Genomic DNA, 15,698 nt, shown 5'->3' with positions numbered 1-15,698 from the left:
AAAATTAATAAAATATAATTATAGGAAAAAAATTAAAAAAAAAGAACAGAGCAAGGAAACACCGCATGGTTCAAAGTCAGGAAAAGAGTGTGTCAGGGATGCGTCCTATCTCCATACCTTTTCAATCTATATGCATAACAGATCATTTGGAAGGCTAGGCTTTACGAGGAGGAATGTGGCATCATGATTGGAGGATGACTCATCAACAATCTATGTCATGCAAAGATAACACAGCCTTGCTAAAACTGAAGAAGACCTGAAGTGCTTACTACTGAAGGTCAAGGACTATAGTCTTCAATATGGATTGAAACTCAACATCAAGAAGACATAGATTCTCACCACTGGGCCGAGAGATAGATGGAGAAGAGACCAAGGTTGTTAACAATTAGAGCTTGAATGGTTCCACAATCAACAGTCTTGGCACCAGCAGTCAGGAAATCAAAACATGAATTGTATTTGGGAAAATCTGCCATCAGGGACCTCTCCACGGTACTGAGAAGCAACGATGCCACTGTAGAGACTCAGGTGCACTTGATCCAGGCAACTGTCTTCACAATTACTTGCTATGTATCAGAGAGCTGGACAATGACTAAGGATGACAGAAGAATTGTTGTCTTTGAGTTGTGCTGCTAGAGAAGAGTCTTGAACATATCATGGACCACCAAGAAAACAAATATATCTCTCTTGGAGAGGGTGAAACCAACTTTCTCCTTAGAGACTAGGAATGTGAAGCTCTGTCTCATATATTTTTGGCATGTGGCCAGGAGAAACTGGTCCTTGGAGATGGACATCATACTTGGAAGGGTGGAGGGCCGGCACAGAAGAGGAAGACTCCAGTTGGATTAACACAGTAACTGGGCAATTGGGGTAGGTATGTTGGCATTAGTGAGACTGGTTCAGGACAGGACAAGCTTCAGAGCTCTTGCACAGAGGGTTGCTATGAGTCACAGGTGACTTGATTGCATATAACAACAAGAAGCTTACTTCAAAGAAACTTTAAAAACATCTGAATCTATAAATCTATCAACTACGCTGTTGTTGTTATGTGCCATTATGTCAGAACTGACTCATAGGTGACCCTAAAATTTATTTTCAGAGGCTATAAAATGAAAAGAATTGCCAATCTTTCTCTGGTGGAGCAACTGGTAGATCTGAATCACTTACTTTTGGGATAGCAGCATAACTCCTTACCCACGAAGTCACTACAGCTCACTTCCATCAACTACAACAATTTTACCAAGAGAATTTTTAAACATTAGAGGAAAACAACTTACAAATTTATATGCTGTCCTTACAGCAGGGGATGCTTTGGTCATTGCTGTGTTGAATAGTGCCCCTCCCTTCTGCAGAAAAAAAAAGAGAAATGTATTTCTACAATTTTTTCACCAAATTAAAGTATTAACAACATTGTAGGAAAAAAGCTTTACTAAAAAATTATATTACATACTTTGGGTACATGGCCAAAGAAGGACTAGTGCTTGAAGAAGGACATCATGCTCAGAAGGGTAGAGAGATAGTGCAGGACAGGAAGACCCCGGAGGAGGTGGATTGATATAGTGGCTTGCTCAGTGGGGATAGGTGTGCCAGAGGCAGTGAGCCTGGTTCAGGACAGGGCAAGCTTCAGAGCTGTTGTACATAGGGTTAGTATGAGTCACAGACAACTTGACGGCACATAACAACAATGACTGTTTCTCAGAAGAAAGATGTGGCAGTCAGTTTATAGAAAAGTTGCAGCCTCGGACACCTTATGGGACAGTTCTCCTTTGGCCTCTGGGGTCACTGTGAATAGAAATTGACTCTCTAGAAATGAGTCAAATGGCATAAGTTATTCAAGAATATACTTTCCACTGATTTTGATGTAATAGAAATATCACAACAGAAAATCTTAATGAGAACTAACTTCCAGCCATCCTCGTGATAATAGTGCTGCAGCTGCTGGTGGAGGTTAGAGTAACTGGTGGCAGCAGCAGTGGTAATGCAAGCTGAGAAGGAGGCAGGGGAGCAGAGTTCGAGGGAGCAGGTGCAGAGGGAGCAATATGCATCCAATCATACCACTTGTCTGCACTCCTGAGCAGCAGAAGAAGCCTGAGATCAGATGCCCTATCCCCACTTACGTGCCTGCTATACAAAGCCTGAGAGCCTACATCTAGAGGAATGTCCTTAGTTTCACCTGTTCATGTCTTATCTGTGGTCCTGTACTGCAATAGATTGGGTTTAGGGTCTTTAAAACCCTTAGCAGAAAAGGAAATTAAAGGAAAGCTGCTTTTGGAGGGAAGAGGAAAACCTTAGGGAACTAGAGGTACAGATGCAATGATGGATACGTGTGTGTGTGCGCGCGCGCATATGTGGGAGGGATGGGAAATTCAAGCAACATTCTACCCTCATCTTTCAGTTGATAAAATATGTCATGTAAAATGTAATTTTAATTGTAGTTTGGTCAAGCTTGAACAATATGGTCAGTAACAGATATATATTTGAAAGCTTATTAAATGTAAAGATATTTATCAACTATTTTAAAGTTAGGCAATAGTCTTAAGACAGTTTTTCACATAAAAATCATAGTAACAAAGTTACTATACTATAAATTAGAAAACTACCATCAGATTTATTGCAGTATCTAATGTTTTGTTATAGAATAAAACACAGCAAAACCATCCATTGGATTCCAAGGGGGACTGGGTCCAGGACTCCCCTCTCACATTTACTAAATCTCTTGATGATTTAAGTCTCTTATATAAGTGGGCTGAGTGTGAGCAGTCTGCACACATCCTCCCTAGATACTTTAAATCATCTCTAGATAACTTCCACTACCTAATATAACCATTTAGCCTTTGAGTGAGTGTTTTTACCACTGAGTTGATTTTTTAAAAAACTTCAAAATTTTTTTTATTTTCTAGCTCTGATAGGTTGAAGCTGTAATATGGAACCCACAGATAAAGAGCTGACTGTGTAAGATGACAGTGATATTTTCTTTTTTAAAAAAGCCACCTATCTTTTGGGGTAGGGAGATTATCACCTATGAATACCTAAAAAGCTGTCAACATAAAATGTTTAAATGTGAAAAAAGATACAGCTATGTCAAATTATGCAAAAATAGCTCAAGTATAAAGAAGTATAATTTTCAGGACCGTTTCTCATACATTTTGGAGTAAAAGAACAGGCTTTGAACAGACTTCTCATTACCTTGACTGTATGCACCCACTGTTGATAAGACCTTGGGTTGCCTGCAATACAAAATAATAACAAGCCAGGAGTATTTATTAAAAATAAATCCATAAATGAAAATTCACTACAAACTAATATTTTAAGTATTTTAACAGCTTCATTTATTTATCTGCAAAGTTGTAAAGAAATATTGGCACTCTAGGGATTAATAAAGTGATATAATTCTTAGAAGCATAGTAATTAGCACTTTTAAGAGACAATCACTTTTTCTATGCATACTTGTGATGATATTTTAAGTAATCTATCTTAAGTATTCTATCACCTTTAATTTTAATATCTGCTTACAAAAGAGAAACAGAATTTTTCTTTTGAAATAAAAAAATCCTCATGCTTTTTATATTGATTTTTCAAATGTTTATTATCTCTGCTGTTTTCTAAAAGTTTGCCCTTAAAATTAGATTTGTTTTTAACACAGTAGTTGATTAAAAATAGAAAACCCTGAAGATAATATTGCTGATAGCAAAGATCATGTTGGAAGTCAGTAAGATTTAGTGAATCACTTGTAGTTCTTGATGTAAAAATTTACCAAACACTCCATGTCAAATATATATTTTAAAAAGTCATATAATTAAATAGTCAGTGACATTTGTTGTCAGTATAGAATATATGCAAGTGTGTTAGTTACTTGTTAAGCATTTGGTTCAAGAACACAAGGGCATTTTAAAAATAGAATATTACAAAGGGGAAAAAAGCTTGGAGATTTAAAAACCTCTTCTTTATCTATTAAATTAAAACATAAATTAATAGTCAATTAAATTTTAATGCCATTAGACTTATGAGCACAGGAACAACTCTCAGTTATAAACCTGTAAGTTTTAAAGACACTATTTAAAAAATTTAAAAATTAAATGAACAAAGCTTTTAGGTTACTAAGAGTCTTAGTTATGAAAATGCCCCAAAACTGACAAAATCAATTCTAATAAGATTGGCAACTGGCTAGTTTCAAGTACAATGAATAATTTAGTAAATAATACAATATATGAAGACCCAAAAGAAAAAGAAAACTCATCTCAAGTCAGGTTTGATATCAACTGATTTCTGTTATATATCAACAGCTTTTCTGGCTTGCTTAAATGTGTTACAAACTTTCAAATTACACATGTCACAAGATAAAAAGGCCCAGTGGCTATTCAGAGACTATCCAGTAAGTGCAAAGAACCCTTAAGACACACTGGGTGTTCCACATAAACTGTAAGGTTACCTTTTAATAAGGTCTCACCTTGATGCTGTTACGAAAGGCAAAGCATTTGAAGCCCAAAACTTCTTTCCAGCTATATCTGTAGACTCAGCTTCAGGAAAAAAAGGGTCCTGCTCTGAAATCACTACAGGTTATCGCCAATTTACAGAGGGGTTCCATTTTGACAACTGTTTTTGGTGTTACTGATAGGTGCTGTTGAGTCTAATACAACTCATAGTGACCCTATGAACAACAGACCTGAACTTTGTCCTGTCCTGAGTCACCCTCACCATCTCCAACACACGTGAGCCCATTGCTGCCATCATCACTGCATCAGTCCATTTCATTAGGGGTCTTCCTCTCTTCTGCTGACCCTTCACCATTCCAAGCATGATGTCCCTTTCTAAGGAATAGACCCTCCTAACAACATACCCTAAGTATGTGACACAAAGCCTTATAAATGGGTTCTGGTGTAATAAGAGGATTTAATTAAATTTTTTTTTAGTTTTCATTATTATTGCCTTTAATTATATAAATAATAATCTCATCTTTATTTGCCTTTGGAGGTTGGAAATATTACATCTGAGAAGGATAACATCAGCAAATGTCATGCTACAACACTGTAAGCAGCGCATGTACTGATAAACACTACTAAAGAAATAAGGGGGAAAAAACAGAAGAAAAGCAAAATTATTTCAGGTGTAGTTTTGTGTAAATTAAATAATTTATAAACTGGGGATTTATTGGCACTGCGTTTAACACTTTTCCCCCAACTGAAAAAACAAAAAGATAAAGAAATGCTGCATACTAAAAAGTATCTCTACAAAGAACTTTTCCAGAAAAAAAATGTGGAGGGAAAAAAATAGTATTTTTTCTAATCTTATGAAATGACTGTAGTAAAATATACTACCTAAAATAACTGATGGTATAATAAGTTGCACTGTGTCAAAGACAGGTTTTAGTACCATTTGGCTTGATTGAACTTTTAAAAAATTTTTATTTCCCTTGTAAAATGATGAAAAACTCCATGTTGCTCTATCAATTTCTTTCTAAAGGAGACTCATTAATAAAATAAGTAAACTCTATGTCTACTTAATATATTTTATATAATTTTACTTGCCTATTTTTAAAAATCTCACAAAAATTGTTGAATATAAATTACATGCTTAAGACTTCATTATTTTTTCAAACTTTCAGAAAGTGTTCATTTTCTCAAGGATTTAAGAAAGCAGAGAAACACTAACTTGTGTATATTAGCCTTCTATTTAAGAGAAAACAAACATTTTACACCTTAAACCCCAAGAATGTATGTTGCTATCACAAAGGCAGGTAGTTTGAATCCACCGGGAGCTTGGTGGAAGAAGGATGGGCAATTTCCTAGTGTGTGATTTTCTGCCTCTGAAAACCCTCTGGAGGGTCAGCTATGAGTGGGTTCCAACTCAACAGTACACAACTACAACCACTCTTAAGTAATCCATTTAAGCAGAGCCATAGGTAGCAAGCACAGGTCAATGAGAAGGAACTGGTCTCTGAGGTCCAGTGGACATGAGAGTTCAGGTCTTTCTTATCATTGTGAAATACGTAATTTGGGGCCACTTCTCTCACCTACCCAAGCCTCAACTTCATTTATTACATAAGCATAATAGTCACTGCCATTCAGGATTATTGTGAAGAGAAAAAAATAATGATTAGACAGTGTTTCAAATTACATTAGGTACACCCTATACACACTACAGATGCAAATTAGCCACTGTCAAGTCAATTCCAACACATAATGATGTCATGTCTGTAAGAAGAAACTGCTCCACAAGGCTTTCAGTGACTGACGTTTTTAAGAGTAAATCTCCTGTTCTTCCTGAGACTCAACCTCCCAACTTCTCAGCTTTCAGCTGAGTATATCAATATCCCCTCACTATCATCAAGTTAGAACCAGCTCATAGTTGATTCTCCAGGGGGTTTTCTGAGGCTGTAAATTGGATGGGAGGAGACTGTCCATCTTTCTCTCAACTTTAACCATATGTTGTTATGAGACGTTGACTCAGACTCACAGTGACCCTATGCACAATAGCTCTAAACCCTGCCAGGTCCTGAGACAATCTCATAGCCTCTGACATACCTATCCTCATTACCCCAGTTACTGTGTCATTCTATTCAATCTGGGTACCTCTCTCCTGCATTGTCCCCCCACCTTTTTAAACATGATGTCCTTCTCCAAGGACCAGTCCTCCTGGCCATGTGCTCGAAGTATGTGAGACAGAGCTTCAAACTCCTTGCCTCCAAGGAGTGGCTTCATTTCACCTACTCCAGGATAGATGTGGTTGTTCTCTTGGCAGTCTAGCTCCAGCACCACAATTCAAAGGCATCAATAATTCTTCTGTCATCTTTGGTCACTGTCCAGCTCTCTAATGTGAAGACTGTGGTCTGTAAGAGGCACACCTTACTCTCTAGATTGGCATCGTTGCTCTTCATTACTCTGGAGAGGTCACTGACAGCAGATTTTCCTAATGCAGTTTGTCTTGTGATTTTCTAACTGTTGATGCCAATAGTGTTGACTGTGGAACTGAGCAAATTGAAATTGTTAACAATATCAATCTCTTCTCCATTTATCATGGTGCTGCCAATAGGCCCGGTGAAGCCTATACATCTTAGTTATTATAAATCCTTTTCAAAACATGGAAACTGAGGTTCTGAGATGATACATTATTTGTCTAAATTCATAAATAAATCCATTGAGAAAGAACAGAGAAGGATTTCAGTTTTTTATTTTCTTAATAAATAATTTACTTAAACTATAGAACACTACTCTAAGATTAGAAAATGAAATATCACACTTAAGCTACAGAGATTTTCTCTTTTATCATTTCCTTTAAAATTGCATTTAAAAAGTAAAAGAGTTGACCATAATAGATATTCTGAGAAGACAAAGTTACTAATCACTCTTATCAGTAGATGAAGATTATAGAATTATTACTACTGGAGCAAACAGGAAGGCCTTACCAAGAAATACACATTACTTAAAATGGTACAAAACACATGGATGGTAAAATTAGGTATTGTATCCCCTAGAAAGAAAAACAATTTCAAGATTGTCTCTTCAAATGAACTTTTTCCTTTTAAGACTGGAGTTTCTTCATAGTTTATTAAGACAAGAATGTTATTTTTTGGTGAAGGAACTGGTCTCTGAGGTCTAGTGGATATGAGAATTCAGGTCTGCTTTATCATTGTGAAATGTGTAAGTTGGGACCAGTTCTCTCACCTAGCCTAAAAAAAAAAAAAAAAGGCTGTTCTTTTTCTTAAAGATGAATTTGAGTGTCAAGAAATTCCTCAGAATATTTGTTGAAAAATATACAGTCTGGAAATAGTAAGTATTATTAAGGAAAATCTTAACATTTGTTCTGCTAAAGCAACAGCTCTTTTTTTTCTTCCTCAAATTCATGGTTGAAATAGCTATTACTCATTTGTGAAAATATTTTCTTTTCCAATGCATTTGTTTGAATTTTGGTGATTTATGAAGACACCAAAGGAATCTGAAGAATTATTTTAGTGAAATCTTTGTGGAATCGCTAAAAATTTAGATCAATTCCCATTTTTAAATAAAAAAAGAGTCTTCCAGTTTTAAAAAATGTAAATAACAATGTTGTTATTGTTGTTGTTTTGTGCCATCAAGGTACCTGTGACTCATAAAGACCCTATGTACAATAACTACCCTATCCTGAGCCAATCTCATCATCTCTGACAGACCTAATCCCACTTCTCCAGTCATTCAGTCAATCCATCTTATCCTAGGTCTTCCTCTCTTGCACTGTCCCCTTCACTCTTCCAAGCATGATGACCCTCTCCAAGCACTGATCCCTCCTGGTCACATGTTCAAAGTATGTGAGAGAGAGCTTCACAATCCTTGACTCTGGGGAGCAGCTTGGTTTCACCTTCCCCAGTACAGACCTGTTTGTTCTCCTGGCAGTCCATGGTATGTTTAACACTCTTCTTCTGCACCACAAATCAAAGGCATAGATCTTTCTAACATCCTTAGTTATTGTTCAGCTCTTGATGAATAGCAAGTAACTGCAAAGACTATGGCCTGGATCAGGCACACCTTAGTCTCTGGAGTAACACTGTTGTTCTTTAGCACTCTAGGGGTCCCTGACAATAGACACTCCCAATGCAATTAGTCTTTTGATTTCCTGACTGCTGGTACCAAGAGTGTTGATTGTGGAACTATTAACAATGTCTTTACTGTCTATTATGAAGCCGCCAATTGGTCCAGAGGTCAGAATCTCTGCTTCCTTGATGACTACAGTTCTTGATCTTCTGCAGCAAACATCTGTATAGCACAGTTTGTTGATGAATGTTCCTCAAATCTTGATGCCACATTCCTCCTCATAAAGTCCAGCCTTCCAAATTATCTGTTCTATATATAGATTGAAAAGTTATGGAGATAGGCTGCATCCCTGATGCACACCTTTCCTGATCCTGAACCATGAAGAAGTTTTATTTGGAAATGTAAATGGATCTAAATTATATAGTGATCCAAGAAGTATATCACTAAAATAATTGTTCATATTTCATTTGTACCTTAATTTTAAAAAATGAAGAAATAAAGACTGATCAGGTTAAATGGAATAAAGGAAGAAATTAATAGTAGAGAAGAAACACATAGTTGATAGGAAAAAATTACTCATAAGGTTTAGATCATTTGCTATGATATAAGAACTTGTTTTATTTGAAATGCAGAAGAGTTATGAAAAATAAACATGTGCTTAACTACTTAATATTCATTAGCTGCGTTTCATCAACTAACCTTTGTGTTTCCTTAATTATATCCTTTTCCTACTCATGTTCTCTTTGATTGCTCTTTTTAATCTCCACTAATATTTTTCCCTTAAATCTCCTACTATTTTTCTTTAGCTTTTAGGGTTAGGAATGAATATTCCACAAGGATTGCATGAAACAAGTGAAGTCTCACACAGATTCCCTGAAAACAATCTTCAAAAGGTTGTGTCCACTCTTGGTGCCATTTCTCTGTAGTCAGAGGTTCAAACATGTGAATTGATCTTTTCTATATCTAGTTGTTCTAGATTAAATATTTTAGTCAGAGCCATAAAAATTACGCTCCATTATATTCACAGTCATTTAATTCTAATCTGTGTACTGACAACAAAGTGTTTCAGTTGCCACTTGAACAATGTGTAATGGGGACCTATTTCCCCATTATTTGTGCTTTTGATTTTGTGAATGGGGATTTCTCCTACAGGGATCTTTCTGGAGACTGTGTGCAAAGCATCTCCAATAGGGATTCAATTGTTGTTGTTGTTGTTGTAGTCATGTGCTGTCGAGTCACTTGCAAGTCATAGCAACCCTATGTACAACAGCCCTAAACCCCGTTCTGTCCTGTGTGAATCGCACTGTCTTCATTACACCCATCTCAATTACCCCAGTCACTGAATCAATCCACTTCATGAAGGCCTTCCCCTCTTGCGCCATCCCTCCATCCTCCCTAGCATGATGTCCCTCTCCAAGAACCAGTCCCTCCTTACATGTCCAAAGTATGTCAGACGACGCTTCAGAATGCTTGCCTCCAAGGAGCAGCCCAGTTTAACCCTCTCCAGGACGAACCGTTTTGTTTTCCTAGCAGTCCATGGTACAATCAATACTCTTCACCAGTACCACAGCTCAAAGGCTTCAATTCTCCTTCTATCCTCCCTAGTCATTGTTCAACTCTCTGATGCATAACAGGCTATTGCAAAGACCATGGCCTGTATCAGATGTACCTTAGTCTCCAGAGAGACACCACTGCTCTTTAGTACCCTGGAGACGTCCCTAACAGCAGACTTTCCCATCGCAATACGTTCTTTGATTTCCTGGCTACTGGTGCCAAAAGTGTTGGCCATGGAGCCAAGCAGACTAAAGTTCTTAAAAATCTCAATCTCTTCACCATTCATCTGATGCTTCCAATTGGTCCAGAGGTGAGAATCTTTGTCTTCCTGACATTAACCCTCAATCCATACTGAAGGGTGCAGTCCTTGACCTTCTGCAGTAAGCATTTCAGGTCCTCCTCAGTTTCAGCAAGCATGACTGTGTCATCTGTATAACGCAGATTGTTGATAAATATCTTCCACCAATCCTGATGCCACAATTCTCTTCATACAGCCCAGCTTCCTGGATAACCTGTTCTGCATATAGGTTGCAAAGGTATGGAGATAGGATGCATCCCTGGCGTATGCCCTTCCCAATTTTGAACCATGCAGTGTTCCCTTGCTCTGTTCTGACGACTGCCTCTTGGTCCAAGTATAGGTTTCACATTAGCACAATTGAGTGTTCTGGGATTCCCAATGTTCTCAGAGTCAGCCACAGTTTGTTATGATCCACACAGTCAAATGGCTTTGCATAATCAATGAAATACAGATAGACATTCTTCTGGTATGCCCTGCTTTCAGCTAACATCCATCTAACATTAGCTACAATATCCCTAGTACCACAACCCCTTCTAAACCAATTATTTTAATTATTATTACTATGAGAATAATGAGACAGAAATTATTTTATCTAATTGGAGAGGAAAAGGCTTAGGTAAGGGCAGCATAGTATAGTTATTATAAACAGGTAGTCTAGAGCTAGGCATATACATGTTGACATCAGACTCTGGATGCTACTAGCTTACTAGACTTTCAGCAATTCACTGAGATATGAGGCCTCATAAATATAGGACTAGCAGAGGGTATGGTGAGGAATGTTGCTTTTGTTGTTGGTTGCTACAGAACAGATTTCAACTTACAGTGATGTCATCTGTGCAGAACAGAACTGCTGCACTACATTTGAGGACTGGGATCTTTTGGAAGCTAACTACCAGGTTTATCTACAAGGCACTTGTAGTGGGATTAAACTCTCCAGATGGATTCAAATTTCCAATTACTCAGCTAGTAGTTGACCACTTAATCATTTCCAGGGACTATTTCATTTTTGAGAATTAAATGAAACAACATTGACAGTGCTCTTAGGAGGATTTCTGCCACATAAGGGTCTTCAATACGTATGACAAGTATTACAATTATTACTATGAGAAAAGCTACAAAGTAAGAACAAATTACTCCTGTGAAGAATGCCAGCACCTCAACATATTCTTCTATCTCACAAATGTAGCCCACAAGACAAGTGTTTGGCACTGATTTCTGGGAACTGTTTGTGAAATAAGTATCTCCTCATTTAGAAAAACATTGTTAATATTTATTCTATCTGTAGCCTCTTTACTTCAGATCACCATAGATTTTGCTTTATTTTCTAACAAAAAATCTCTACATGTGTCTAATATAAAACCCTGAAATATAATTACTAAAAAGATAACATTAGGCAGCCAGCCATAATTTGTCATGCCATTTCTTGCTGTATTCATTGAAATGAATGTATGTTGAACTACAAGCTCTGGGAGCTGTACTGTTAATTATGGTTCAAATCCACCAGAGTTTCTGCAGGAGAAAGATGAGTAATCTCCTCCTGTGCAATTTACAGCCCAAGAAAACCCACTGGAGGATCAGTTTTGAGTCAGTTGTAATTCCTTGACATACTGAAGCTTTCCTCTCAGTACGAATTGACTTTCTCAAATGAAAAGTTCAAAAGTTCAAAAGAACAACAAAACATTTACCATTAGGTAATACTAAAATGTACAGGTTTCTAAGTGAGATGCTAACTAGTGATCAGTAGTTTCCGATTTCTTAAAAATAAGATCTTTACAGGAACATTTTAGTGACCCATCTTATAAGGGAAGCCACTTGCCTCTACTACAGAGACAGGTGGACAAGTGGTTAAGACCACAGAATTTAACTACACAAAAGATCATAGTTCTACCCTATTACTGTCACAGAATGTCATCTTCAATTCTATATAAGCTACTAGCCCCACGGGTCATAAAGATAATGAGACAGCAGTTATGTAAATACTGAATAGATGCCTCAAGCAATTTGTCCATAAGCTGACAATATTTTGCTTGTATGAGCTGCAAAGTAAAAAAGTCTTATTTTAACACAAAATTTCCATTGAAGTTAAATTTTTATCCATGAGCTGAGGAAGGCAAGAAAGAGTTGCATGATTCCACAGTCAGCTCACTTGCTGAGACAAGTAATCTAACTTTTCTTCCCCAAGCGAAACGCTTTTACTGAAATGGTACTTCCACTGGGTTAAGGCATACAACTGCTATAGGTGAAGGTCTACAACTGCAAAATTCATTTGCACCTTTCTTAATTAACAAATTATTCCACTGTTTCTCTATTTGCAAGGTTCAAATACAAATCTACCTATCTCAGAAAAAAAAAATTTCATGAAAGTTGTACACAATATATTCTTTTTCATGGTTTTAGTTTTTGTTCTCAATTCTAGCAACTATTTATTTATACATATCCTAAAATCGATTTTTCTTCAAATAAATCTGTGGAGAAGTATAAAAATTATAGTTACTGCAATTCAAAGATGAACACACCAAGATTTAAAGGGCAGGCATTGTAGTGTGCTTAGTTTACCTAGTACAGGGAACAATGCCCCTGCACAATAAGCAGTCAGCAAGTTTCTGCAGATGAAATGAAGAGGACATTTCCTAGACTCAAGAAAAAGTCTCTGCCAGTTAGTACTTTAACAGCATATCAAAACAATTATGTAAAAATGTATCAGTTTATGTATCATTAATTGCCTAGATTGTTACAGATATAATTTTTATATGACATTTATAACATTGTCTGAATAGTCACATTTTAAGAGAGTTAATTTATTAAATAAAAGTGAGATGTCAAGTAAAAGTGAGATATTTCTCATGTACAGACACAAATCTGACTCCACTCACTACTGTAAGTGAGCTTTTCCACAGTGCAATAAAAACACAAAGACAGTAAATGAAGTCTCTCCAATGCTTCAGTGATCTGAAAACAGGCAAAGACTTCTCTAGATGGCAATATGGAAGTTATTATTCAATATATTCATTCAGACAATAATTTAAAAGTAACATATGTTATGCAAAATACAGAGACTCTTATGGTAATTAGTCTTTACCTCCAGAAAAGCCGCCTGAAGTGATCTCTTCTTCAAATGCATCAGAGAAACCCCTGCCTGCATTTAGCTTTGCCAATCGACCATCAATGAACTGAAATTAGAAAGTGTCAGTTAATTTTTAACTTACTTGCTAAAATTAATTTTCTACTGTTACAAAAAATATGAATACTAAGATTTCATTTGTTGTTATTGTTGTTGTTATATGCCGTCGAGTCGCTTGCGACTCATAGCAACCCTATATAGAACAGTCCTAAATCCTGCTCTATCCTGTGCCAATCTCACTGCCTCACATACATGGGTCACCCCAGTCACTGAATCAATCCACCTCATAGAGGGTCTTACACTTCTGCGCCGTCCCTCCACCCTCCCAAGCATGATGTCCCTCTCCAAGGACCTGTCCCTCCTTACAATATGTCCAAAGTATGTCTGACGAAGCCTCAGAATCCTTGCCTCCAAGGAGCAGCCTGGTTTAACCCTCTCCAGGATGAATCTGTTTGTTTTCCTAGCAGTCCATGGTACATTCAATACTCTTCTCCAGCACCACAGCTCAAAGGCATCAATTCTCCTTCTATCCTCTTTAGTCATTGTCCAACCCTCTGATGCATAACAAGTGATTGCAAAGACCATAGCCTGTATCAGACGCACCTTAGTCTCCAGAGAGACACCACTGCTCTTCAGTACCCTGGAGAGGTCCCTAACAGCAGACTTTCCCATTGCAACACATTTTTTTTATTTCCTGGCTACTGGTGCCAAGAGTGTTGACTGTGGAGCCAAACAGACTAAAGCTGTGAACAATCTCAACCTCTTCACCATCCATCTGATGTTGCCAGTTGGTCCAGTGGTGAGAATCTTTGTCTTCCTGACATTAAGCCTCAAACCATACTGAAGGCTGCAGTCCCTGACCCTCTGCAGTAAGCATTTCAGGTCCTCCTCAGTTTCAGCAAGCACGATTGTGTCATCTGCATAACACAGATTGTTACTAGATCTTCCACCAATCCTGACGCCACACTTCTCCTCATAGAGCCCAGCCTCTCGCATAATCTGTTCTGCATACAGGTTGAAAAGGTATGGAGATAGGACACATCCATGGTGTACACCCTTCCCAATTTTGAACCAATTTTGCTCTGTTCTTACGACTGCCTCTTGGTCGAAGTATAGGTTTTGCATTAGAATGATCAAGTGTTCTGGGATTCCCATGCTTCTCAGAGTCAGCCACTGTTTGTTATGATCCACATGGTCAAACGCCTTTGCATAATCAATGAAACACAGACATTCTTCTGGTATCCCCTCCTTTCAGCTAAGATCCATCTAACATCAGCTACAATATTCCTAGTACCACAACCCCTTCTAAACCCAGCCTGGACTTCTGGAAGTTCTCTGCTGATGTGTTGTTCCAGTCATTTTTGGATAATCTTCAGTAGAATCTTACTTGCGTGTGAAATCAATGGCACCATAGCGCCGCCACCCCCCCCCCATTTTGGGAGGGAGGTGCTCCTAGATCCCCACTGAATATCTAGAATCACATTATCAAACCCTACATGAAACTCTTAACTGCCATCAAGTTGGGACAAATTCATAAGTTACACCTCAGCAGGTTTCTAGGTGGGGAATCACACGGAGATTGCCTGTCTTTCTCCTATGAAGCTGCCAGTGGATTCCAACTGCTAGAGAGGACCCATCTTTGGGTGTGCAGTGAAACTCCCTATGGACTGAGCCAGGAGAACTCTCATAATGTAATACATACTATGTTTTGTCTTTTACATACATATCTAAAGGAAAGTTTAATTTAAAAGCTAAGTAAAGAACCCACAATAAAAAGTAATAAGCTTATATAGCTTAGATATGCTGGGCAAAGGGATAATCCACATCTCAGGCAAGACAATGAGGGATTTCATCAAGTTCCCCACTGAACATTTTCACAAGCAACTGAATCACAGAAAGTGAAACTGCAAATAAAGAGCAATTATTATATTCACAAACAAAATTGGGAAAGGTGTACGCCAGGGATTCATCCTGTCTCCATACCTTTTCAACATGTATGCAGAGCAGATTATCCAGGAGGCTGGGTTCTATGAGGAGAATTGTGGTATCAGGATTGGTGGAAGATCTAGTAACAATCTGCGTTATGCAGATGACACAACCTTGCTTGCTGAAACTGAGGAGGACCTCATGCACTTGCTGCAAAGGGTCAAGGACTGCAGCCTTCAGTATGGACTGAGGCTCAATGTCAAGAAGACAAAGATTCTCACCACTGGACCAATTGGCA

At 37.7% G+C, this 15,698-nt stretch overlaps 1 protein-coding gene across 1 annotated transcript in view; it reads right to left on the bottom strand.

Moving 5' to 3' along the window:
* DENND1B (DENN/MADD domain containing 1B) overlaps positions 1-15,698 on the bottom strand; it is a 414,540-nt gene that overhangs the window by 52,036 nt on the left and 346,806 nt on the right. Inside the window, 3 exon segments of the mRNA XM_006903679.1 lie at positions 1,275-1,343; positions 3,184-3,224; positions 13,433-13,523. Of these exon segments, the coding sequence (XP_006903741.1) occupies positions 1,275-1,343; positions 3,184-3,224; positions 13,433-13,523 (201 nt within the window).

Source organism: Elephantulus edwardii, unplaced genomic scaffold (genome assembly GCF_000299155.1).
Source record: "Elephantulus edwardii isolate Elephantulus edwardi_28Jun2011 unplaced genomic scaffold, EleEdw1.0 scaffold00110, whole genome shotgun sequence".
NCBI classification, from domain to species: domain Eukaryota; kingdom Metazoa; phylum Chordata; class Mammalia; order Macroscelidea; family Macroscelididae; genus Elephantulus; species Elephantulus edwardii.
This window is presented reverse-complemented; position numbering and strand designations above follow the sequence as displayed.